This window comes from Medicago truncatula, chromosome 7 (assembly GCF_003473485.1).
Source record: "Medicago truncatula cultivar Jemalong A17 chromosome 7, MtrunA17r5.0-ANR, whole genome shotgun sequence".
Classification (NCBI taxonomy): domain Eukaryota; kingdom Viridiplantae; phylum Streptophyta; class Magnoliopsida; order Fabales; family Fabaceae; genus Medicago; species Medicago truncatula.
Genome location: NC_053048.1, coordinates 31,078,332 through 31,105,118, shown reverse-complemented (window position 1 = coordinate 31,105,118; position 26,787 = coordinate 31,078,332). Strand labels below are relative to the sequence as shown.

Genomic DNA, 26,787 nt, shown 5'->3' with positions numbered 1-26,787 from the left:
GATTTCCTTCCCTACATATATTGTCCCTACATGCTTTGTCTATGTCTTGTTATCATCAAAACTTACGATTTTTTTTAACCAATTTTGATCTAACCTAGTTGTGGGCTAAAATCGATTTTTACAAGTATTGTTCATCAACTACCATATAAGATGTGTGCTAGAATGGTTAAATTAGTCAAGTTAACCTAAATGCATAAATTTATGGTTAAATTAAGTCGATCTTTGGATCGAATATCGATGTTAATCAAGTGAACCTTGAAGCATAAGATATGAGCTAAAACTCTACCCATGTTAAGTTAATGAAGTGAAGCTAGCAACAAGGTGGGAAAGCAATTAACCAAGAAGTCCAAAACAGAAGCACTATACTTGCTTTAAAACCCTACAAAGCTCAAATCCCATGAGCTGGACATAAATTTTGAAGCTAATGATTGTAGCTCAACATTTAAGATCATTACATTGTCCCACTGGGATATTGAAAAGAATCAAATCTATTTACATTTCAATTACCAAGTCTCTGAGCTTTGTGCTTTCTCCCTTTTCAATACAGTTTGTAAAGCTCCATTACCACCGATTTTGCCACAAAAGTCAAAAAAGCAGTAGAAAAACATCTCACTATGTTGTTCTCTCATGGAGAAGGTAAGAGATAAAGAAAGTATGTGATGGAAAAATTAAAAAGAGAGGCTCGTAAACCTATGCTATGTCTAACTTGACTAGGCTCAATTTGGTAAGTGGAGATGTAATTATTTGTATTAAGATATTTGTTTGTTTAATTACCCCACAATTTGCTTAGTTATCGGTCTCTATTTTATAATTTGAGTAAATTTCTTTTTTCTCGTATTATATAATTAATTATTGTAGGTGCAATTATGAAATATTACTTCCGTCCCTAATTATAATATCTTTTTGAAGAAAAAAATTGTCACTTTTTATAAGACCTCTTTGCTACTTTCAACTATATTACTCCCTCCGTCTTTGAATAAGTGACCTATTTGTAAAAAATATTTGTCCCACAATACTTGACCTTATCAAATTTCTAAGCAAAATTTGACAGATTTACCCCTTATAAATACTTTTTGTGGTCCCCATGTTAAAGTTTGTAGTGAAACAAAGAAAGTAATCATTACTTAAAAGTGAAAAAGTTTACAAGGGCAACTCAGTAAAAGTATCACTCTCTTTCTTTCATCTTCACACTTTTCTTAATCTGTGTGAAATGGTCAAATATGTCACTTATTTATGGATGGATGAAGTAATTATTTCTTTACATACATACCCATATTTATTATACATCTTTTTCTTCAATTAGCAACAAATAACATGTTGAAAACATAAACCAACCCTCTCTTTTAAAGGATAAAATTATAAAAACAATAGTAATTACAAACATATTTAATACAAATATTCACTATCTTAATTCCCGTTATTTTTTTAAAAGGGCTCTATAATTAGAGACGGAGGTAGTAGTACATATTTTCAACAAATTTATCATTTCAACTAATTTTTATAATATCTTAAATTTTGTGAGTCTTATAATAAGAGACTGATGGTGTATAATTTTATTTTTATGTCTTCTAAATATTTATCAGTTTAAATTCTAACGTATACCAATTTTAAGAGTCAAATTAATGCAAATATCATTTTTAGCATTCAAAATTTTGAGAACTAAAATAAAAATAGGGGCTCCAAAATGTTTAACACAACCTGCTTACGTCGACAATTTTTTTGGTATTAACCCTCTGATTTTTAGGAGAAAGTGATTATAGTAATCCGAAGTTCGTTAAAAAGGTAAGTAAAGTTTAACAAAAAAAATTATTTTCATTAGAAATCGAACTCTGGATTCTCTCGAACAATTCAGAACGACAATTAATTTAGAACGAAGAGAAAGGTAATGAGTAACTATACATAATTAGAATAATGATGAATATTTTCAATAGTTTAATGAAAATCATTAGTTTAACCTTATTTAGGAGACATAAATTTCAACTTTATTAATCACACAACTACATTAGACATTATATCTTCACCCAAAATGACATTGGATACATCATATATGAGTTCTATCTTAAGGCATTGTGCATAGAGATTCTTCCACTAATATATTGTTCAACACTCACATTTTTTTTTTAATTAAAAATAGGGTTTTGTTAACGAATGCCCCCGAAATACTTTTTAAGCATGTTAAATTAAGAAATTATTCCTTAAAAATGTCAAATTTTTTAATTTCCAATGCACTGATTATACAACTTTTCATAAAAAGTTATTATTTAAGGCTCTTAACTTATGCCCGAGGGCACTAATTAACATTTCCCTTAAAAATATACATTAATAATAGACCAAATTAACAGCATCAACGCATGCTGCAGCTATAAAATGTGCTTACTATTCTCTAACACCATAATATGAATATGGATGTATGCTTGTAAAACCTTGGTGGTGTTGAACTTCTGATAGATCCATTTCATTTCCATTTTGTGATAACTAAAGGGGAAGTATGTGTGAATTGTTTGATTTATTTTGTTTGCCTATTTTGCCCTGACATACTTGTGATTTTGTTTTGATTGATCTTCTAGTTTGTTTTTCTGCATTTTCCTCCTTCAGAAAAGTAAAATAAGTTAAAAAAATCAACGTAGCTTAAATGAGATTGATTTTGAATCTTAAAAATAATTAACTCGTTTGTTTTGTAAGCAATTTTTAATAAGTGTGCAGTTATAAGATGAGAGCCGCTAGGCTACTTGAAAAAAAAAGAGTTTTTAATGTTGAATTTTGATCTCCTACCTTGAACTCCTTTGAAGGCCCTTTCTCCAAAAAAAACCAAAACTACATATTTTGAATATTAATTCTCATTCTTTTCAATCTCTTCTCTTTAAAATGATTTCAAATTTTAAAATGTACGGAAATAACATTTGGATTGATAGTACATTTTAGGTTTCATGCTTTAGTACTAACCACACTACCATCAAATAATTGATGAAGGGAAACTTTGTTACTCATATAGTTCGATCTAAATTGATGGTTGTCATTCGCATTCATACCACAAAAAAAAAAATCGATGAGGTTGAAGAGCCATATTATCCCAAGTTTTCGAACACATTCGATTCCATTTTCACTTGATGATTCTAGTGCAAAATACGCAAAATAAAACTTTTGATTACCTATGGTAAACAATAAAGGAAAAACTCAACTCTATCAGAATGTACAAATACAAAAAGACCAAAATGTAATAGAAATTGCAGTTTAGTGATTTCAAATATGCAAGAGACATGACATGAATGAAACCTTATCAGCCTTGAGCATTAAAGCTATCACGGTTATCATGCTGCCAACCATAACTTTTACCATCATGTCCATGATCACCAGGATAGTAGTTTGGTTTCAACATGTGGGCCGGAGGTGGTGGTGGTGGTGGCAGAGCCATGGGCTGTGGTGCCAATATATCTTTGGAATCCCTTGGATCCACAGCCATACCACCACCTTGTGCTTGTTCAAAAGGAACACCTGCTGCATTCCAGGGCTGGGGATAATTTCCTTGAAAGTTTGGGCCATTTGGGACCCCTTGTGGGTAACCCATTAATGAATTTGGGTCTCCACCAATATCAGAAGACGAGTCCTGCCTAGGCATATCATAGGGAGCAGCATAAAATGGTTGAGCTCGGTCTTGCAGGAAAGGGGGATAACCAAATGGCATAGGTGGGTTCAGCATTGTGTTTGGGTGTGGGGGAACATTGGTGGGTTGTGCAGGGTGCATTGTTGGATACTCAGGAAATGAGTTATCTGGACCAACTGATTGCTGCCTGTCAGTAAACTGAACAGGTTCTTGTGGGGGGTGCTGCTGCATGTCGAAACTTTGTTGATGAAAGCCCTGCTGCGTACCTCCGACAGAACCAGACATGGAATCTGAAGGGTGATGTTGTTGGCCGAAAAATGGTGGCTTTTGCTGCATTGCTGGCCTTGAAGGAGCTTGATCTCTTGGTGGTTGCCGACGGGTTCTGTCTTCCAGATCATGTTGAGAATTTGAACCTGGAGAAAAAACTTGCCTTATGGGGCCTCGAGCAGTGGAGTCTGAGGCTGTAGGTTGTCTAACACTTTGTGCTTCTGACTCATTTCCGTCTTCTTTATCTGCATTGGGGCGAAGAAGATCGGCGTGGAATTCATGGATATGAGATTCAAAATCAACTCTCTTCAAGAATGACTTGAGACAATGAGGAGCTGCACATATCAGGATTCCTTCCATCACTTTGATAGTCTGAATCTTCTGGATTCGTTCTTCACACCTGTGTACCAAGGAAGATGAAAAACCGTTTTTAACATACAAACAATATGCCACACAGAAAAGAGAACTTCTACCAATGGAACCTATCAATTGCAAAACATAATCCCTGAAGGTCAACATTAAGGTTGATATCATCCCGAAAATTCAAGTTTTTTAATATAAGCGTGTGAATGATTTAACATGCTTTATCACGAAAGAGCCTATTGGCCTTAAAGCATGCATAATGCAACAGCCTTACACTTGCACATAGGCTCATAAAGTACCATTAAGCTTTTTATTAGTGGACGGAACTCAAAGTGCTGAACTCCATTAGAGTTTAGTACTTTAGTTCATATAGTAGCAGAAACATCTTGAGATAAGCTATCATGCTTCTTACACTTGCACATAACACTCGTAAATAACAGAATGTGCTGAGGATTCTCTTCAAGTACTAATTTACTCAGTTAGTTCTGTTAGGCTGAGTCAGCTAGGCAGTTATGACTTATGATAGGTCGTCTTAAATATAAATCTATGTTGTACAAACAAACAATTCATGCAATATTTTATAGATTTTCAGTTTCATCTCACACAAATGCTCTCTTCCGTACTCTAAATTTTAAAATTCAGAGTTACCTAGATTTCTTTCAAACTCTAGACCACTTGATATCATTTTATAAATCAACAATCCTTAAACAAAAAGTTCTTCAGTTAGAGATCGTTAATAATTTTATATCAGAGACAAAACACAAGGAAAACAGAAAAAATGATTGAATAAATGTGCCACTCTAGTATCTATTTTATTGCAAAGTGGGGACAGATATTGCTACATACATGCCAAAATGAAAAGCATGTGTACACATTACAATTAAGCTTAGTTAATGTGTGAAAGAAATTTACAAAACAACTAAACGAGGGGCAATGATTGTGAAAACGAAAAAAACAGAGTAGTGAAGCGAAGAACTCAAACAGTGAAAGACAGCATGCGAACAAGACGATTACAACACGGAACAGTGGCGACTGTTTTCTAATAGCTACCTTACTGCTTAAGTAACTAGCAAACATTAAGCTTCAAAGTGAAGAGTCAATGGTCTTCATTACTTTGCTGTATGAAGAGAATAAGATAAGAAAAATACTTACAGGTAGCACGATGAATCACTTCTAGCACAATCGAGACAGAAAGCATGGTCACAAGGGCTCTGCAACAAAACAACCCTATAGTAAGCCAACATCAAGGAAACTAACAAGTTCTAGGCTTCTAGCACATATTCAACGAGAAAACCCATTATCAAAATCAAAATTTTAAACATAGCAGCAAAATCACAAAACAAACCAAACCACCTTTGGAGTCATGCATAACATCTAGAACACTAAACATCAAAAGAAAAACTACATAAGAAAAAAAGGTGTTTTGATGCGGGTATAAAATTACCAGCCTTCCATAAATCGCAATCGGAAAATCACATCGAACACAGAAATGAACTCGCTCACCAAGCTGGCGACGAGATCTGCGACCAATATTCCTAACAACGGAAGAAGCAGTAGCTATACCAATGCCCTTTGCAACAGGAAGATCAGCAAGGACCAAATGGTCAGGGCAGGCAACCGTAACAGTCTCAACAGGCGATTGCTTCACGCCTGCCGACCCATCAGAGGATGGATTCTTACTAAGCCGAATCTGAAGCATATTTCAATCGACCTCTTTCAATGCAATACTACAAATTGTAGTATAATATTGAATTCAATCTAAAGAATCTTGAATGTTTCAATCTTGAATTTGAATAGCTTTGAGGTTCTTCGTTCTGCAATTCAGGAACTGATGGTACTAATTATAAACATGGATTGATAAACTAATCAAATTTTAAAAAATTAAATAAAATAGAAAAATAATTTTGAGAGGAGGGAAAGAAAAGAAAATGAGTTATAATTTTGAGTAAAGTAGCAAACCCTATTTTTCGATTTGTGCGTGTTATCTTTGAGCGTGGGTCAATGTTGAAGCTTGGATTTAATCGGCTGAAAAACGAGTAAGATTAAATGAAAATTTCAACTAAGTTGACACGTAGTCGCGTACTTTCACGAAAAACACCCAAATATTATTGATGAAAGAAGGTAGGGTAAAAGATCGAAGATAGGCAAATAAAAGTCGAAAAACAATAAATATATATTAAAAAATTATTCTAATTTGGGTTTACGGATAATTGAGCTTTTAACTATAGTTATGAGTATGCAAAATAAAAAATGTGTTTATATTCCTCTGAGGTGTGAGTATAACTCAATTGTTAGGGACGTTGCATGTATACAAAGGTCGGGGTTCGGACCTCAGATTCTTTGCTTATTCACGTTAGGAGATGAATGTCTACCACTAGATTATTTGACAAAAAAAAAGTGTCTTTATACAATGTATATACATATATATTGAAAAAGATATTTCCAAATAATTTAATCAACAAAAACAAAATTACTCCCTCAAAAAAAAATTTATATAGACGACATGGCAAATAAAATTTTACATCTGATTTTAGATTTAAATTCGATAAAGATGTTCAACCTAACAATATTAATTTTATAAGTTGAACTAAGTCTTAGTGACCACCAAATCAGGTCTTTTGATAACTCTATCAAACTATTAATAATGTATTGTATTGAAACATTGCTTTATCCTTGTAATAATCAACTTATTTTAGATTTAAAGTTTTGATACTTTTTAATCAAGTGGTTAAGGTTGAATCTCATACTTTTCAAATATAAAAAACTTAGTTGGAAGGGAAGAATCAACCTTATACATCAATCAATCTTTCAACGAAGATTAATCATTGTTCAATGATGTGAATATATTTCTTACCTATGACATGGTTATAATAGAACAATTAACAAAATCTAATTTGTTGGAGCAAGTTATATGCAACACATGCCTCGATAGTCTTAAAATGATAGTAATAGTTGAAACTTGTGGTCTCAAGATTATAAACTCCAGTAGTGATTTGGCCATAAAATCTCTACCGCTCTTTAGAGGTTTCTGTATGTGAAACAATGACCATTCTATCCTGTAACAATCACTGCAAAAAGTATTGACATTACCAGCAGCAAAGGCCCTCAGAAATGCTTAAAAGTCACCGATAATGTCACTTTTTCGAGGGTGACCCTGGGTTGTTGGCATGTTAGAAAGGAAACTGTTTGCTGCAAGAAGTTGTCAAAAATAATCGGGTACCCGTGGCTGCCAGAAATTGGTGCCAAGGCAGCCGGAAATGCGATTTTTATATTAAATTTTTTATCGCGTCGCATTATATTTTTACTGATTTACCTGAGTCTTATTTTGCTTTCACAGTTCACCCTTGGATGCATACAACATTCTGTCTCATAATAACATTTTATATAACAAGTTTATGAAAAGTGATATTTTTTAAATTTTGATGCCAACGAAACAAAAAAACCTTCAGAATGTTAACTTTGAGAACCTATTTAGTCCAAAGCATTCAGAAGTTATATCATTTTTAATAAACAATATATTTTTAAAAATTCAGATAAGAATAAATTTCCCGAAAATGCAATTTTTTTGAGAAGTATGAGGCACATATATGGGTGTATTAGAAAAAAAAATAATAGTCACGAAAAGCAACCCAATTTCGAAGCACTCGGATATCAAACAAAACCAAGCCCAACTCGTGATAAAATTGTACTGAGTAAGAGGATTATAAAGAAATTAACAGTAATTTGAAGGTCTAAAACTAACATTTATGAATTTGTTGATGTTGGTGGTATCTAACATGGACCACATTACATTATTTTCATTTATTAATACTACTTAATTTTACTCCTGCAAAAAAAAAAAAAAGAGAAGAGATTTATTTTCTTGATGATTTCTGTTTGCACCCCCGGTTGCGGCCTTCTAATAAAATCCTAGTGGTCCTTGTTTGAGCTCAGGCTGATTCCAATTTTTTGACGAACTTTTTAGTCTGTATCAAAAAAAGAAGAAAGAAAACAACAAAATTAATGCATGTAAGAACATATTCAATTAAAATGATTGGTTTTGATTTAATGTGAGATAACATATATTTTCTTTTCAATAACTCTCTGCGAATTTTCAATTATAAGTCAATAGATTAAAGGTCTAACTCAACCCCACAAAACAGAGTAGTAAAGTGAATACTATCATGCTGTATAAACTATATATGTATTTAGGCCTCATCTTTAGTGTCGGCCAGTTTAAGAGAATATTTCTTTTCAAAAGTGTCACCCTTAAGAGTGACACATTTTTTATTTTTATCCAATTTTGTCACACATGCTTCTCAAACCATTGTCAATATCTAAGTCATCTTGATACTAATGACGAAAATTGTTTTTGCAAATTTTGGATTTTCTGAACTCTGCTACAACAAACATTATATGTTATAAAATAATCTAGAAATCCATGAGATAGGGTGTGACAAAAAGTAATGGATGATGACTCAAAAGCTATCACAAAGTACCCAACTCATACCTGTTCTAGTGTTAAAAACATGATCACATTCCACGATCCTAGCCGTCCGAAATTTGGTATGAACCCCTTATAAAAGGCTAAAGGTCCCTGCAAACCAATTGAACGAGATAAATGATACCATTGACTAATACACACATAATAGACAAATGCAAGCCATGTAAACACCGAAGCAAATCACGTGTTCTGGCTTTAATATTTCTTCAATTAAAACAAAAAAATGAAACAAATAAAATAGCAAATGTTAATGTTTAAGAAAAGAGAAAATCCATTAGTGATGTGTTGTGTTCCCACTAGACAGGGAAGGGAACAAGCAAACGGGACAGGTGAATTAAAACCGTGACGACAGGTACATCATCCAATAATAATGAAAAATTCTTGGACTATTCCTACTGCATTTCCCAACAAAGAAATTCATGCAGAGAAAAAAAAAAGGCATATCATGCAACATAAGAAATAAAGATATCATAAAAACCGAAAAGTCACAAGGAGGTCTGTTTAGCTCACAGACACTAACTAAGCTTAAAACTTGATGTGATCAAATTCTGCGAAGTATTTTATTCGCATACTGTTGGTGATTAAAATTAAAGAAAAACAGGGTGAGAGGAAAGTAATGATAGGAGAAAAAACCATACATCATTTTTTAATGTTTTGACGAAACAATCAATCGTGCTTTTGTAACTAGAATCTCCCATCATTCTTGACTTAACCTGCATATTCATAAGAAAGAAGATGGAATAATTAAATCACGGGAATGATAAGGATGACTTCACAGTGAAGAAGCTCACTAAGCAACTGAATGGCGATAGAAAAGAAAAAACTGTCATCTGCCTGAATGGAACTTAAAACGATCTGCTGTCAAATTTACTTTTATTTATATTAAGCATTAAATGTCAAATTGAAGTACAAAATTCAAAGCGAATGGTAGTATATAAATTTATCAACACACTATATATATTACAACGAGACAATAAAAAGTTTTCCAATCAAATATTCACAAATAAACACCAATAAATTACCACATCAACTGGAGAGCCAATACAGACTGCAAAGAAACCTGCCCCAAGACCAGAAAGAAGATGTGTGACAACATTATCAGTGAATCCTGGAATTTTCAAAATGGTCTGCAGTAAAAAAGATCAGGTTATTAAAATTACGAAAGAGAAATAATAAAATTTTAATTGAAAGTGCAGTTTAGTATCTTTCACATTACCTGTTTCACTTGATCGTAGCTGGCTAGCTCAGCAGCATTAATGATAGCATTTCTTGCAACATTGGGGCCAATTCCAGTCCAAAGAGCTCCGATTCCTTCCTGTTTGTTTGATACAGATTAACAAAACTTATTAGTACGAGTTTAGAGCCAAAAAAAATGACTTACCACATCTTATCTTTCAAAAACCATAGAAGGTTAAAGAAGTATACCTGTCTCATAATTGTTGAATATGCATTCAACGATCCAGTGTATCGCCTGGGCACGCCTGGAGGCAATTTCCCTTCCGCTTGAAGTCTAACTTTGACAAGATCAGTAGGATTTGCCACCGCAATTGCCACAGCACCTGTCGATAAGACAAATTCAGAGGGTTCAATATCATAATTTTGCATTATATATCGAGAGTTTTAGAAAAAACTGAATGGGATTAATTACCAGTTGTTAGTGCAGCAAGAATTTTTTTTGTCAACGGAGCATCTCCAACATGGTCTTTCCCAACATACAAATTCTTAACCTGTTCAATTCCAAAGTAATTAACACATCAGATTGCATATGCAAAAAATTAGATATGAACTCAAAGAAATGAACAATCTTTCAGACACGGTTGATTACTCACAGGTTCGTATAACCCAATTCTTAATCCTCCATACAAACATTGACGATGTAACCCTGGCACAATTCCCTTCCAGAGTGCTGAAAGACCTTCTTCCCTGGCAATGGTTCCAACTGTTCCCAGCATACCCTTGTATTTAGGTAAGCTCACCGTATCACCAGCTACAGCTTGCTTTTGAAGTTGAAGCCTAACTTTGGCAGTGTCCAAAGGAATAGTACATATCTATATCAAAAATAAGTATGAGTATATAATTTCAATATAAGCTAGGACTGAGTTTTTGAAAAAGCACAGTGAAACGAAATCCAATAAGCAAACAGAACATACAAAACAGCATAGTTAGTTTATGACAAGCTGAACCAATCTCCATAAGTAAGGAGACTGAATAAATGGAAAGCTTTCCCATAGTGTAGATTTATTGAAAAAATTTCAATCATTATGCCACTTTTTCACCGTTGATTCAGTCTGTGATTATCAAATACAACAATTTCAGAATTTTCCGAGCCAAAGTACCAAACTGATAATTAAGATTTTCAATAATAAATTTATGCCAAATATCCAATTCCATGATCTGCAATTACAAATCATCAAGCATAGAATGATTGTAATCCATGTCAAGTGTTGAAAAATAAACAGCCAAGATTGTAAGCCAAATGCCTTTAATCATATCACTGTCACAGCACTGAACATAACACAGTTCATCTAGGACTGTTCATGTTTGGAATCACAGTCAACAAGTTTGACGAAATCACGGTACCAGCGTAATTTTGTTGAAACTACAAAGTTTTGTTCTCAAAATCACTGTAGCACGCCGTGATTTCACCAAACTCACTGGCAATCCAAACAAGCACGCTACCCGCCACTACCAACCGGGGTAGGCACAAATAGATCCAACCTAAATAAAATCCTATTTGATCACAAAACAGATTCACTCACCATCTCACATTCAATTCAATTCTCACCTATGAAACACGGACACTCCTCAGATTAGGAGTGTGCGACAGAGACACTGAATTATGTAATTTTCTCAAATTATTGGCGGTGTCGGCGTGTGTGTCCGTGCTTTATAGATTCTCACCAACCAAAACGATAATAATCAAAGTCAAAAACATGCAATCTTATACATCAACAACAACAACAAAGAATCACATTAATATTTTAATTAAAAAAAATGCACCAAACAGAGTCCATTACAGTTAAAACAGTGCAATTAATTACGATCCATTAGAATCATTCATCACTACATAACAAAAATCAATAGGGTCCAATTCCGAAAAAAAACCAGATGGGTTTTACACAAGATCACAACAAAAAATGATCACAACAAAAAACAGAATCGAAAAATAACGAAAACCCAGACGAGAATTTACGATAAAAGGGTGTATACAGCGACATGCATACCTCAGCGAAACATGCAGAGAAAGCACTACTGGCGAAAGTGCCAACGAATGAGATATCGGAATTCGCGTTACCACCTCCCACCATAGCTGCTTCAAAAACGAAAATGTTACGATTAATGAAAGAAATTAGTGAAGAGAACGATGAAGATGATGGAAGTAGAAAAATGGTGGTTTTAGAGGAAGAAGAGAAAAACCTGGTTTTGTTGTACAAATGTAAAGGAATGAAGTGAAAGGGTTTTTATGCCACTGATCTGTGGCTTATATGAATATTTTGCAATATTGGGTGCATTTTTAAATGGAATTTTGAGAATAATATTTATTTTTAGTCTTGATTGATGGAATCTAGTCATATCTTACGTGGAGATATATGTTTTTCTTTTTACAACATTTGTGAACATATCTCAGAAGAATTCATAATAAAACCAAAGAACTTGTCAGAAAATGTTTGCATAATTTCATACAAAAAATGAAGGTGTAATTGATATCATTAAATTCTTGAGTAAATCGTTTTGCTGTCACAAAGATCTCTAACTCAGGATTAATTACAAAGTAGTCCTTGAATGTGCACTTCCATTATCACTTTATTCTCTGGCGTTATATAATTCTGTTAACTGATGATGTGACAAAGGTTTTATGCTGACAAGGAGTATGATGTGTGACATGGACTAAAATAAAAGTAGAAAATGGTAATTTTGATCCTTGAACCGAAAATAAATATCCCTAAACAAAAAATCAATATCCCAAACTCCTCCCAACAAAGTGTTGCTCTTCGTCAAAGATTATGCCATCCACCTCAATGAAGTTGTTCTGTGGTTGCGGGTGACTTGTTCTTAGGTCCATGACTGTGCATACTTACTACTCCCTCTGTTCCAGTTTAACTGAGCCAGTTCCATTTCACACAGATTAAGAAAAGTGTATAAAGTAAAGAGAGATAAATAGTTTTGAGTGCCTTTTTCAAGTATTTGTGCATTCTTCTTTATCATAAATGTAAAGTAGAATATATTGAATTGAAAGCTGTGAATGTAATATTAATTAGAGTTATAATTGGAGTAAAGTAATTAATATGTTGCATTGAAAAGTGAAATGGGTCAAGATTCTTGGGACAATATTTTTTTTACAAATGGGTCAGTTAAACTAGGACGGAGGGAGTAGTAGTCAGATCCCTGATAGTAAACATTTACTATCACAAAGGTCATTGGCAGTAAGTTTATGTTCATAGTTTATTTATGTACTGAAGTTGCTAAATTATAAGTACAACTGTGGTGAAATATTTTGTTGAATCATTATGTAATGATTTATTCAATTATATGCATAAATATGGTGCAATTTTTTGATTACTCTATGGTTGACCTTTATGTAATGACTTAATAGTTGTGTTATGAAAATATTTTTGTATTCAATTATGAAATCATTTTGGCAAGTGTTATACTAGTTTACAAACTTTTAACATGGATATAAAAAAAATCAAATGCTGCAACACCTCTTTCCTATTTATTTTAGATACGATCACTATTTGTAAATGGAAACCATGCTGTGATTTATATGTGTATACTATGTGATGCTGCCACACTTTGTGCCTGTAAGTGTTTACTGTCAGGGATTTTAGTGACATTAAGTGTTTACTGTCAGGGACCAAACTGATAGTAAGTATGCATAGTCAAGGACCTAACAACAAGTCTCTCGCACTTTGTTTGGACGAGTTTGAAGATATTGATTTTCGGTTTAGGGATATTGATATTCAGGGATATTCATTTTTGGTTCAGGGACTAAAGCGACCATTTTCTACTTTCACTTTAGTCCCTGTGACACCTCATACTCCTTGTCGGCATAATTTTTTTGCCTCATTATCAATTAACATAATTATTTAACGTCAAGGACTAAAGTGATAACTTAAGTGCACATTCATGAGCTACTTTATAATTAATTATGAGTCACGGACCTTTGTGACAATGAGGTATAGAGTCAGAACCAAAGATACCATTTACTCTTAAATTCTTTTAACCATCTGATTCTTAAGAAAAGAGTTTTCGTAGTTTAGAGTTCTGCCGTAAATAAAACTTGGTTGTGTTTTTACCAATAGAATTTGAGTTTTCCCATTCATCTTTATAAAGAGAGTTCATTAATCATTTGAATTCAATCACTTGTTTAATCTTAATTTTAGATGAATGATATTTGAAAAACTAATTGTAAACAACTCTAGTGATAACATTTTTTCCCTCTTCTTATTGGACAATATCATTAGAGAGAGATAAAGGGAGAAAGAATTAATGTACAATAAGAGTATGAAAGAGAAAACTGTCTCTTTAAAACGATTGTTTAAATATCATTTCTATAATTTTAACATTATTTTGTTGTTGAAGAATTTTCTTTTATGGAATACCATTAATATCCTTAAATATTCAAAGTAATTTTATATTGTTATTTAATCTGTTATTTTGATGCAAAAAATTATAATCTTTTTGTAATTTCATTTACTTATTCTAGATCATTTTTTTTAAGGATTTAATTATCCTAGATCATAAGATGGATAAGGGACACACGCGTATTTGAGTCAGATCATTCTAATTAACCATATTTAGTGATACAAATCCATTAAACTAGGGGTTTTTATATATAAGGGGGCCGTAGAGTAAGTGCATGAATGTTTGACTAATTAAAATAGAGGATAATGATCACTGCATGCACACACAGCCTTGACGCTATAAATAGATTTGTAAGTCTACCAACCATAAATTTTTAAGTGAGAGATAATAATAATAACAACATAAAATTTAGTAATTTTATAAAATTAACTGAAAATTTATTTACATTGGTTAGTATTGAAATCTCAATAGGAATAGGGACGTATGAGAGAGGGTACTATGTAACTAAATGGCATTATTCCAGATCAAATCATAGATTTTAGTTTTGGAAGAATATGGTGCAGCTTGGGGTGGGCAAAAATATCATCTTTAGCATGAATATCACCTTCTTTTAGAAAAAAAAGATGGATTGAAAAAAATTCTCCTTCAACCACGAAAAGGAAAGAGACTTTATTTTATCCACTATTCGCATAATCAAGCATTCTTTGACCTTGAAAATTCTATTATTTCTTTCTTTCCATATTTCCCAAAGAGTAGCAAACCAAAATAACGTTTAATAAATTGGACCGCACCCGAGTGCCACCAGCTATGAATTGAGTAAAATGATCCTTTACATCGAACGGGGCGACCATGGAAGTTCCAACCCAATGAAGAATACCATTTTACACTGATCTAAAAAGAGAGCAATGTAAAAATAAATGATTAGCAGTTTCCTACGAGCCGTATCCAGACGCACACAAACAAGAATTATTATCTAAAATGTTATGCCAAAGCAATCTTTGGTTGGTAATCTATTATGAAATAGACGCCAAGCAAACGTTAATTCTATAGAGGACGGAAGCATAGAAATCAATTCCACCGCAAACAAGGAAATCCAAGTAGTAGTGAATTTTCTTATAGCCTCTAACCAAGACGTGTTCAAATTCTAAAAATTGGACATAAACTCAGCAAGGAGAGGTAGTGTCCAAGATTACCCTTCATTCAAGCAAAAAAAATCAAGAGCCATCTCCAACTCTAAGAAGAGTTGAGAAGAACCATAATAACCATTTTCAATTCTAAAAGTATAACCGCGGTGCGTTGAATATAGAAAATCAATTATGGAGAGATGGAAATATAAGTATGAGATGTTCAAAATAATTTAAATAAAACATAGATAAAATATCTGATGAAATAGTAGTCGATATATCAACTATACAGGTCTAATTATGTTTGTAAACCAAGTGTTCATAGAGGAAAATAATTGGTCATTTCGCTTTCTTAATGGTTGTTGTTAAGAATTGGTTGAGAGTTGAGACCATTTGTCAAAGCAGACGTTGATGTCAATGAAGCCTTCAGAATGCTGAGACCTTGCAACATGTAAACAAATAAAGCATTGTAATAATGTATGGAAATGAAAATTAATTGCAATAACAACGCGAAAAGTCTTAAGTTGTGAATTACCTCGTTCACACCAATTCTAACCACTTTTTCCTCTACATCAGATAGGGGAACGTTTAAACTCTTCAGATGTGAAATAGCATTGAAGGATGAGGTTGGAGTCACAACTAAGTCATCTGTAACCATGTATACTGATGGTCCTTTTGCAAATTCTCCACAACTTGATGATTTTGAAGCAGAATACTTAGGATCAACAAAATTCAAAAGCACACACCTATCATCAGAAACACAACAATAATATGTAATACGAAGAGAGCGAATCCACTGGGAATTATAGTAAGTATGATAATAATAGACAGGCAAGGTATCTGCAGAAATTGGTGAAGTTGGATTGCTGAGCTCAAATTGTGCTGCAATGGGAGGCTTAGTTAGTTTATCTTTAAGTTCTTGTGACGTTAGATATGTATCTGGACTCAATTCAGTTACGCTTTTATATAAATTATCAATGCAGCTTAAAGAAGAGAATCCTTGAAGCATATGCAACACTCCCCCCAAGGGGAAGGTTAGAAAACTAAAAATAAAGTCAATAAAATCTACCCCTCCTTCAACAAACAAAATCTCTCCGGTTGATTTTCTTTGCAGTACTTTCACTGACATCTGCCTACCCTCTTTGGAAGTCACCTCTCCATTCTTATACTCTGGTTGGTTTATCTTGACAAATTCATCACAGAAACGTTTCTTCTTGAAGATAAAGTCAGTTAAAGGGGTCTTTGAGACCAATGGCATTTTGAGAATATCAATTACCTACAAAAATGAAAATATATTGAAATATTCAATGAGAAAATTAACCAACTAAACAAATTAATGATATACAAGATGAGAGTTATAGAGTATGCCTCTTGCTTGCTGATTTCAACAGATTCTTCAACAATAGCACCAATGTTTGTGATTTCAAGCTTTTGAAGTAGTGGTATAACTGTTCCAAAAACATTAGGCATCACAGTAAGATCATCAGAAATTATAAATGTGGCGGTTTCCTTAGCAAAGCCATTTCCTAGACTCAAAAATTCTTTTGGTGGGAACATTACTAGGTTCATTACTTTTCCACAACTGCACTTTTGATTCCTAAAAATGCTCAAACGGGCTCCACTTTGTTTCTAACACAATCCCAGTTCTCGCACACGAAGTGCTGCAAAGGTTCTGTGTCGTCTATATTCAGCTGGAGCTTTTGACAATAAGCTTCCATAGAGCTTCTTGGCTGCAGCAGCATTTCCTTGCAGGTATTTGTGCATAAATATTGTTGATCAAGATCTTTTACACTTTGATACAGTGAGCTAATGCTGCCAAAATTGAACTGCTTCAATATTTGAGTCTGTAGCAACGAGTCTTGCAATAGTCCCTAAGGGCAAGGTAAAGAAGCTGAAGAGGACATCAACAAAATCCTTCACTGCTTCAGGATATAGAACTTTGTTACTTTCTTTATCCACCATAACTCTCAAACGTAATTTTGTCGTTTTGTTCAACCGATTCAGTTGCACCGTCCATAGTAGTAACAAATTAGCAATCGCAGAAACTATACCTTTGTCAAAATGTAGAAAAAGTAAATTAGTACTTATAATACTTCTTCAATTAGTGGACATTTATATCTATGAAGAAAATTAAAATTGATACTATACCTCCGTTCCTTTTTAATTGTCATTTTTTTACCTTTTACACAAACTAAGACAATTAATAAATGTTACTACTTTTGATATAATTATTTTACTTTTACTATAATGACTTTGTTAATTTAATATTTCAATTTATATGTTTCTCTCCGCAATAAATATCTAAGGGTAATATTGATAAAACATCATTTAATGTTGCATTGAACTTTGAAAGTGACAGGTAAATAGGAACAAATTTTTTCTCTAGAAGTGACCGTTAAAAAGGAACGGAGGGATTCCTTCATTGTGTTCTACTAGTTCTAGTTTCTAAACTATATGACCTTGGAAAGGAAAATATATTTAATAACCACAACAGAGAGAGTGCAACAGTTTAAAGGCTCGGTTGTTAGTTAGCCAAATCCCCAAACAAAAGGCTTGGTCATTGTGACGCTTCATTAAGCATTTACTTAGAGAATAACAATGGCTTTGCACTTAGACATAAATATAGCAAGTCAGAGCAACAATAACATCTTGAACAAAAATGGAAAACTCGGAGTATACTTCTACTAGTATATGCATTCATTCAAGTTTCTATGCTATTCATTCATGTTACAAAATGAGTGGTACATTTGTTTATCGGGAAATGCTAACATCTACTCTCTCCAGTCACATTTATAAGTAAAACATTTGTTTAGGTTCACTAAATATTCAATGTATCCGGTTTATATATATGTCAGATACATTAGTTATTCAATGAATTTAAAAAAGACTTATTTGATCCGTTGGTTCTCCAAATAATTTCAGATTTTCATTTTGGTTCCACAATTAAAAAACAGGCGCTTTAGTCCCTCACATTTTCCTCCGTTTGCCAAATAAATCCATGGGTGTTAACTTTAACCCCAAATGTCTATGGTGGATCAACATTATAGATGGTCCGTCGTAAACTTTATCAATTTTGTTAATTTTAACCCTTTGATCTTTGTTTTAAAATATAAACCATTGGATCGTGCAGGTCTATTTTAACTTACAGTGGACCACCTACAACTAATTTATTTTTGCTTTCTTCATCTTCTTCCTCATCTTATCCTTAATTTTCATACTCCCTCCGTCCCTTATTATAGGACCTTTTAGAAAAAACACGGGTTTTAAGAAAGTTGATTATTTTGTTAAATTTGTTGACAAATGACATTTTTTTTTCATGTTTGCCCTTCTAATAATTGAAATCACAATTCATTATTTTCCTATATTAATTACCCACTACTACTTGAATGTAAACTTGGAAAGGCCATTGCAAAAAAAAAATAAAAAAATGGAACGTGAATAACCACTACTACTTGAATAACCATTCCATTTTTTTTTTTGTCCACAAAAATTTGGAATCATTCTTTTTTTTCCCAAAATTTCAAATAGTGCATGACAGACATCAGCAACTTCAAGACCTTCAAAGGAATCCTCAATCATCTCCACTTCAACATCTTCCATAGAATCTTCAGCAAGTTCCATTACAAGCTCTTTGACAGACATTATAAGTAAAAAAAAATTGAACCAAAGAGGTGCATGAATTGGGAGTTACCACTATTTGGGACATGAATATCATAATTATAAAGGCAGCCTTCAATGCATGAATTGGGAGTTCCCACGTAAATTTATTGCTATTTTTTTTATCAAAGGAAAAAAGAATTTATTATTGCTTTTCAAAAAAATATGTAGGGTAAATAGGGGTAATTTTGTAAAGAAAAAATTAATGCACTTGAAAATATCAAAAGGGTCTTATAAAAAGGGACAATTTTTTTTTCTTCTAAAAGGGTCCTATAATAAAGGACAGAGTAGTACTATCTTCACAAACCTTCATCATCTTTCATAAACCAAAAGAACTCTTTCATTTTACCATAAATCAAAGGTATGGTTCCTCGTTACAGAGTACCAAAACGTGAATATTGCATATGCATCACAATCTTCTTCCTCTTACTTGGCATTATACTGCTCATCTTATGGCTTGCATACCACCATCCCTCAACCTCACAAGTAACACATTCAACAAAATAAAAAAAAAGTAACACATTCAACAACCTAATCAAAACCCAGAAAATTACGAGGTTACTGTAGCAGCCAAGTTGAAAGGAGATTTGTGAGTACTGTTCATTGGTTCCAGAATCACAATAACAATCAAATTTGCGAGTTACTGTTCATTGCGGTTACTATAACAATCAAATTCCAGATTGCAAGTTACTGTTCATTGAAGAAAAAAAAAACTAATCTTTTTCCCCATTTTCAATTTCTTCACCAATTCTCAGATTCGAAATTCGAATTTTGCAGATAATGAAGGAATTTCGCAGCGAAACGAATCGAGGAAGAAGAAAACGAATCGACGAAGAAGAAAAAAGAAATTCAGATTGATGGAGGTTTGGTTGAATGAAATTGAATTGAAAAGGGGCTTGAATTTTGGGATTTTATTAGATTTGATAAATTTAGGGTGTTTTGGGAGAGAGAGAGAGAGAGAAGGGAAATTGTAAAGGGTATGAAAGTGTTTTGTTTGATGACTTTTTTTTTCTAGGTATTTTTTTTCATGAATCCTATGAAGATGATGAAGAACACAATGGAAGAATCCTATTTTCTGGATTTTCTTTTGCCACATAAGCTCTTACTAACGGAAGTGTTAATTATCTGATAGAAGGGATTTATTTGGCGAACGGATAAAAAATTGAGGGACTAAAACGCTTGTTTTTATTAATTGTGGGACCAAAATAAAAACATGAAATTATTTAGAGGATCAAATGATCTAATAAACCTTTAAAAAATTAGTTTTTGCTTACAAATGTGTCCGAATGAAGTACTCTAAAGGCACAAATTAAAGAAGTTGTAATTTTTCAAATTAATCTTATCAAGTTCCCTGTTACACTCTTAGGTCACTATTATAAGTAAAAATCTACATTTTAAATTCATTCAATTAATGATGTATATAATATTTATTATAGACCACATACATTATTTAAAGTTCAAGGGAGTACTTTAAAAAGGAAATATTCCGACCAAATATAATTAGTAGTTTAATAATCAAAGGGCATTATTGGAATGTCATTCCATAAAAAAAAATCTAACCAATTATCATCTTACATTTTCCAATTTTACATTTAAAGAATAAAAATCTTTGATCTATTTTTATAGGAAAATGTTACGTGAACACCCTTTATTCATACACCCTATTCTACATCCCATGCACTAGAAATATTTTGGTAAATTCATCTCACAATCACACTTTCTCTTCTATTTGTGTGGGGTCCAAGTTGCCATATATCAGAATTTTGTGCGAGTGTAAGAGGTGTATTATCACGTAAAGGTGTACATGTATCACCACTCATTTTTATACAAGAAAAGAAGTTGTATAAATTGTTAGTAAGGACATATTTTCAATGTTTGTCCGTCTGTTTACTATGTGACTCAATTACATATATAAACCATTGTTTCTTAAATCAATAGCCGAGTTTGTTTAAAATTAATACATTGTGTTATTTGAACTGTAGGATCTCAAATTAACGATTTAGTATGACTTAGAGAGAAATGAATGAGAATTAAGAGTTTCATTCATTTCTCTCTAAGTCATAATACCATTGAGATCGCCTACAACGTATCCAGGTCTTTCTTTGTTTGGTAGCCATACACACACTAAGAACTAATATGTAATTTTAGCAAATACTATCTTCACCCTTATATATGAGACCACGATGATTAAATCACAATAATTAAAAAAATTGGTTGTAATATTGAGATATAAGACCCCGTTATTATTCCAAAGGCTCGTTATGCACTTAAGCTTGGATGCATTTTCTATCCCCATTTTCATGTCTTGTGTGTTATTAGCTAGAATTTTGATTGAGTATTATTTATTATTTTTTTTGGGTATGGAATAAGGACCTTTAGAAGGGTAATTCCAATCACCTAATAGTGTTCATCTCATCATACTCTAAGAATTCTAGCTACTCGTCATGTTTGTGGAAGTAAACATCGGAAAATATGAAATTCCATAACTAGTTAGCTCAGTGCAACTGAAATAAAAGAAATAACTGAAATTTAATAAGCTAAGTTAAAAATTTATAGGTTCTGTGAATTTCCCTTCATGCTCTATTTGAATTGACGGAGCAGAACGGAGCAAGCAGAATGAAATGAAACGGAATGGAGCGGAACGGAACCGATATTCCATTCGACCGTTTGAAAATTTTATGATGTAAGGGAATAATATTTTATACTAATCATTTTGATAATAATTTATAATTTTAAATATGCTTATTTCCACTTTTGATCCCCTATGTTTTAAGAAGTTGCGACCCTATGTATTGGATCTTTGGCAGTTTTGGCCCACTAGATCAATTTTGACTCGGTGAACGCTGACATGACACTTCAAAGCCGCCACGTGCGCATTGTTTTAATTAAAAATAAATAAAAAAATCACATATAAATTAAAGAATTAAATAAATGAAAAAAAACAACAAATAATAATAAAAAAAGAACAAAAAAGGAAGGAAATCGTGTTCCAAAATCTGATTCTCCCTCTTCTTCCTCTCATCTCTCTCTAAAATACTGATTCTCTCTCTCCAAAACCCTTTGTTCCAAAATCTTGAAGCTTTCTGCCACTGGTTCATCACCACCATGGATTTGCTCCGATTGAATCCCTCTCGTATTCGAATTGTAACCAGAAACACAAGGAAGTAAAGTGACATTCTAATTTTTCAAACACAGGTAAACTAGTTGTATCATTCAGGAACAGAGTTGATGAGGAAATATAAATATAAACTATCATTATACTTTTAATAATGTAAACAGTATGTGATTGTTCTGATTTTTTGGGAGATCATAAAATTGATAATACATGGAGTTCTTATTCATGCATTCAAGGTAACATGTAAGAGTTATTGTGTCTCAGATGAGGAGTTTTAAAACACTTTTTAAGTGATTCAAGAATAGATATTCATACTATTAAAGATTATTCAGATATTCTTGCATTATTCATGCTGACACTGATAATATTGCATTTATGACTGCAAATTAACAAATAACTGACCAATTTATAATAAATATACAGATAGGAAACGACACAGTAAGGGAGGAAAAAAAGAATTTATATGATAAATATATCAGGCTATTGGATTGTTAGTGAACAATGGAGGTGTAATTCTTATTCAAGTTATGTATATGCAACATGCAACTAATATAGCTGCCTTGTTTTGTGCCCTTTATATATGTCAAAGTGCATGTGATATGCTCCTTTTTCTTTTGATAAAAACGAAACTTTCGTTTCGTTCAATAGAACATTATTTCATTATCATGCTTGCATTGAGCTACTCATCATTTTTACACTTTTCCATGCTTCTGTCAATGAAGCAGGTTCTTGAATCGGTGTTTTAGAGAGAGATGAGAGGAAGAAGAGCTAGTATCAGATTTTGGAACACAATTTCCTTCCTTTTCTTCTTTCTTTTTTATTTTTTTTAATTATTTGTTGTTTTTTCATTTATTTAATTCTTTAATTTATATGCGGTTTATTTATTTATTTTTAATTAAAACAATGCACACGTGACGCCTTTGAAGTGTCACGTCAGCGTTGACCGAGTCAAAATTGGTATAGGGGGCTAAAATTGCCAAATATCCAATACATATGAGGCTATTTTGTATTTTAATTAGTTAGGGATCCAAAATCGCAATTTCTTAAAACATAAAGGATCAAAAGTGCAATTAAACCTTTTAAATATTATACTATCCTCTACTCCTTAAAAAAAATTATATTCCCAACATTTTGTCTTTATAATGGATTGATCATTGAAAGTGAGAGACCTCTCACATCACAACTGTTATGGACATAGTCATATTCCACATAGTGACGCGCTTATGAATAAACAATTCTATTTGCGATACAGTAAAACCCATGAAATGAAATTATGTGGAAGGAGAGATGTGTAGCTTATTTCTGATGTGGACAACAAAATAAATATAAACAAAGGTAACAATAAAGCAACTTGAACTTCTCAGAAGTAGCCAAGTTGACTACTAAGTCAATGAATGCTATCCTTTTACAAAGAAATAGATAAACATTACATACTTATTTACTTCAAAGGCCAATCGCATTCTCTTACAAAAAGTGAAAAAGAAAATGAAGAGCTTAATTTGTGTGTTTTTGTTACTTTTCATTTTTTTACTTGAAGTGATGTATTGTGTGTTTTTGTTGTTTTTCATACTTTTCATTTTTTTAATTTGTGTGTTTTTGTTGGAAGCAAAACTCTTAATTCAAAGTTTGAACAATAGATAAGTAAAATCTTGCCAAAAATTGTCTATATGGCTTTAGCACCCTATAGAAGGATCTCTTTTTATTCTATTTGATAATGTAATATTTATTTTTCCCTGTCATTCCCATCAAAGAACACCTTTTTCTATTACTAGTAATAGTAAAAGAACAGCATTTTCTCGGAAACTTCACACAGAAAAGTTTTTCTTGTTATTTCACATAGAAAATCCATACTATCTAAATCTGTTGGGTGTTGCGAGGGAAATGTCCGAAACCAAATCTATCCTACTTTTTGTTAGGATTTTCTCTCATAGTATAGGTAATTCTTTTGTCCTCGTCAAAAAAGAAAAAGAAACGCGATTTCTCTAAAAGCATATTTTGATATTGATTTATGATTGTGAGATAAACATATGAAGTCGTGTCACTATTTGAGTTACTTTACTAATAGATGGAAATCAATGAACGTAGCATAGAAAATTAAGCCACCAAAGATGACTACCAAGTCAAGAAATACGTATAGGCATCACAAACTAAGCACCATTTGAGTATCTAAGCATATTTGTTTTGATACAGGGACCGTTTTACCACTCGGCGAGTTTGGGCACATGCTCGGGTTAAACCCAAACTTTCTTTGTATCACTACAAGAAATTTACAAAAAAATTGAATTTTAGTGATAGCCAAAATCCTTCACTATAGGGAAAATTTCCGTAGCGAAATCCATCTGTCATTGTCAAATGGCTATCACTAAATGTTTTTCATCTTTACTTACAGACAAAACCGTAGGTAACTCTAAGGAGACCATTTTAAAAACATTATGAACATCTTCCTACGGTTGCGGCTGTCAGTAAAACTTATCATTGTTTTATTTCATTTTTTATATTTTCTATTCTACTTTAAATTCTAGAAAGGAATAATTCATAATATTACCTCTAAATTTAGTTTAATCAATATAATAAAATATTATAATCAATATTATTGGAATTTTAAATTGATTACTATAATCAATTTTTAGAATAAATTCTTGAAGTGACTTAACTAGAATAATTATCCCTAACTATAAACTAATATAGCGGGTGCACCAAAGCTATAACCAACATCAACAAAAGTTGGAAGTCCACCAGTTGTCAAGACTCTATCAATAAGCTAGTAAATTAATCTTATAACCTCGTTAGAAAGAATTGTTACCAACAACATTATAAGAAATATAGCATTTTGCGACACCTACTTTGCGACTCTTGTCTCAAAACTTTCGCAAAGCACACATTTCCAATGGTTATTGCGACCTTTATGCCCAACTATCGCAGGTTTTAAGCCAAAAAAGTTTAGCGCGTTCTCAATTTGTCAAAAATTCATTTGGCCCAAATATTTTTGTCACTCCCTCCATCTTTCTCAATTTAACCATCAACCACCTTGCTGTTCTCTCCCAAAAGGGAATTACTCTTCAATGAACTTGATGAAGTCCAAGCAATGCTTGAACCTTGATCTAGGTAATGACTTGGTAAACACATCCGTCGGATTCTCTTCCGATGCCACTTTTTCCACCACAATCTCTTTTGATTCAATCATGTCTCTTACAAAGTGCAAGCGAATGTCAATGTCCTTTGTCCTCTCATGATACACTTGATGATTTGCCAAGTGAATGACACTTTGACTATCACAATGTATCTTCACACATTCTTGAGTAATTCCTAACTCACCAATCATACCTTTTGTAACGCCCTCTTTGAAATATTTGATTTATTTGATTGTTTTAATAAGTTTAGAATATATTTATATGATTATGTGATATATTAAGTGATTTATTTTATTATTTAATGGAATAGGATTTGAAAATAAAATAAGATTAAAGTTGTGGGGGCTGTTTTGGAAATTAGATGAGTAATATTTTGTTATGTTATATGTTGGTATTTATTAGTATAATATATATGTTATTTATTAGTATTATATATATATATATATATATATATATATATATATATATATATATATATATTATAATAGAATATTGAGACTTGTATGGCATATTTGGAATAAGAGAAAATAAGTAGGTTAATGATTTATATAAAAGGGGAGAGTTAGAATTAGAAAATAAGGATTACGTGCAAACTGCTTTTGGGAAAAAAAGCGAGAAAGTGAGAAACTAAGAGAAGTGAGAAGTTAGAGAAAAACAAGAGAAGAGAAGAATCGAGAGGAAAGGCTGCCGATCGTTAATCTTAAGGTAAGGATGGGACTAACATTCAATAATCTTAAGTCTATGATTCTAAAAATACGATATTGTTCATGATTGATGAAGTGTTATATGTATATATGATGTTTTAAGATGTTGATTACCATTTGATGTTGTTATATTGTGATATAATTATATATGCATTACTTGAATTATATGTGAATAATTGAGACGTTGTTGACTTGCATTTGATATTATTATGTCATGCTGTTTTTGTATACTGCTGTGTTGCTGTTGTTATTTAACTAAGCTGCATGAGTCGGTCTAAGTTGATTAAGATGTTGATGATTATGTTCCAAATTATTGGACTATTTAAGAGGTCGTTGAATTAAGACGTTTAAGAGGTCGAGTCCATGCATTAACATTTAGCGATTGGGGCTTGATGCTCCAGAAGTATAATAATACTCAAATAGCGATTGAGGCTTGATTCTCCGGAAGTATAATAATACTCAAATAGCGATTGAGACTTGATGCTCTGGAAGTATAATAATACTCAAATAGCGATTGGGACTTGATGCCCCGTATTGGTACCACATGCATATAAGAGGTCTAAGTTGCGCATAGTTGAGTTGAAGTTGCATTGTCGAGTCAAAGTCGTTGTTGATGAATTATCATCCATGAATTGTTAAGTTGTTGTTGAGTTGTCTTCTATCCATGTGTAGTTAATGAAGTACTTATGAATAATTATGATTATGACATTGTTATGTTTGTGATATTGATTATGATGATGTTTACGATGTGATGAT

At 32.5% G+C, this 26,787-nt stretch overlaps 3 protein-coding genes across 4 annotated transcripts; all 3 read right to left on the bottom strand.

Moving 5' to 3' along the window:
• Positions 1-3,124: 3,124 nt before the first annotated feature.
• On the bottom strand, positions 3,125-19,563 carry LOC25498704 (E3 ubiquitin-protein ligase HAKAI homolog). Its single transcript, XM_013593636.3, has 4 exons — positions 19,550-19,563; positions 5,676-5,944; positions 5,384-5,442; positions 3,125-4,268 (listed from the first exon to the last, which is right to left on the bottom strand). Exons 2-4 carry the CDS (start codon positions 5,928-5,930, stop codon positions 3,278-3,280), a joined length of 1,305 nt encoding a protein of 434 aa, XP_013449090.1. The 5' UTR covers positions 5,931-5,944; positions 19,550-19,563; the 3' UTR covers positions 3,125-3,277.
• LOC25498702 (mitochondrial uncoupling protein 1) lies at positions 7,883-12,263 on the bottom strand. Of its 2 annotated transcripts, none has more exons than XM_013593634.3 (10): positions 12,132-12,263; positions 11,939-12,024; positions 10,544-10,762; positions 10,363-10,441; positions 10,140-10,273; positions 9,931-10,029; positions 9,737-9,841; positions 9,353-9,427; positions 8,721-8,807; positions 7,883-8,196 (listed from the first exon to the last, which is right to left on the bottom strand). In XM_013593634.3, exons 2-10 carry the CDS (start codon positions 12,020-12,022, stop codon positions 8,161-8,163), a joined length of 918 nt encoding a protein of 305 aa, XP_013449088.1. In that variant the 5' UTR covers positions 12,023-12,024; positions 12,132-12,263; the 3' UTR covers positions 7,883-8,160. The 2 variants fall into 2 exon arrangements, with proteins under 2 accessions (XP_013449088.1, XP_024625342.1); XM_024769574.2 differs by having other exon boundaries at positions 11,939-12,027; positions 12,132-12,180.
• Positions 15,777-17,188, bottom strand: LOC25498701 (uncharacterized). Its single transcript, XM_024770957.1, has 3 exons — positions 17,059-17,188; positions 16,793-16,872; positions 15,777-16,700 (listed from the first exon to the last, which is right to left on the bottom strand). The coding sequence occupies exons 1-3, from the start codon at positions 17,186-17,188 to the stop codon at positions 15,777-15,779; spliced, it is 1,134 nt and encodes a 377-aa protein (XP_024626725.1).
• Positions 19,564-26,787: the final 7,224 nt, after the last annotated feature.

Coding starts and splice junctions, on each gene's coding strand:
- LOC25498704 (XM_013593636.3), bottom strand. CDS start 5,930: ATGCTTCAGATTCGGCTTAGTAAGAATCCATCCTCTGATGGGTCGGCA. Junction 5,443..5,675: donor TTGCGATTTATGGAAGGCTG/GTAATTTTATAC, acceptor GTTTTGTTGCAG/AGCCCTTGTGACCATGCTTT. Junction 4,269..5,383: donor AGTGATTCATCGTGCTACCT/GTAAGTATTTTT, acceptor CTTGGTACACAG/GTGTGAAGAACGAATCCAGA.
- LOC25498702 (XM_013593634.3), bottom strand. CDS start 12,022: ATGGTGGGAGGTGGTAACGCGAATTCCGATATCTCATTCGTTGGCACT. Junction 10,030..10,139: donor ATTCAACAATTATGAGACAG/GTATACTTCTTT, acceptor TCAAACAAACAG/GAAGGAATCGGAGCTCTTTG. Junction 9,842..9,930: donor GCTACGATCAAGTGAAACAG/GTAATGTGAAAG, acceptor TTTTTACTGCAG/ACCATTTTGAAAATTCCAGG.
- LOC25498701 (XM_024770957.1), bottom strand. CDS start 17,188: ATGCACAAATACCTGCAAGGAAATGCTGCTGCAGCCAAGAAGCTCTAT. Junction 16,873..17,058: donor TGTGCGAGAACTGGGATTGT/GTTAGAAACAAA, acceptor TTTTTGGAACAG/TTATACCACTACTTCAAAAG. Junction 16,701..16,792: donor TTGAAATCAGCAAGCAAGAG/GCATACTCTATA, acceptor TCATTTTTGTAG/GTAATTGATATTCTCAAAAT.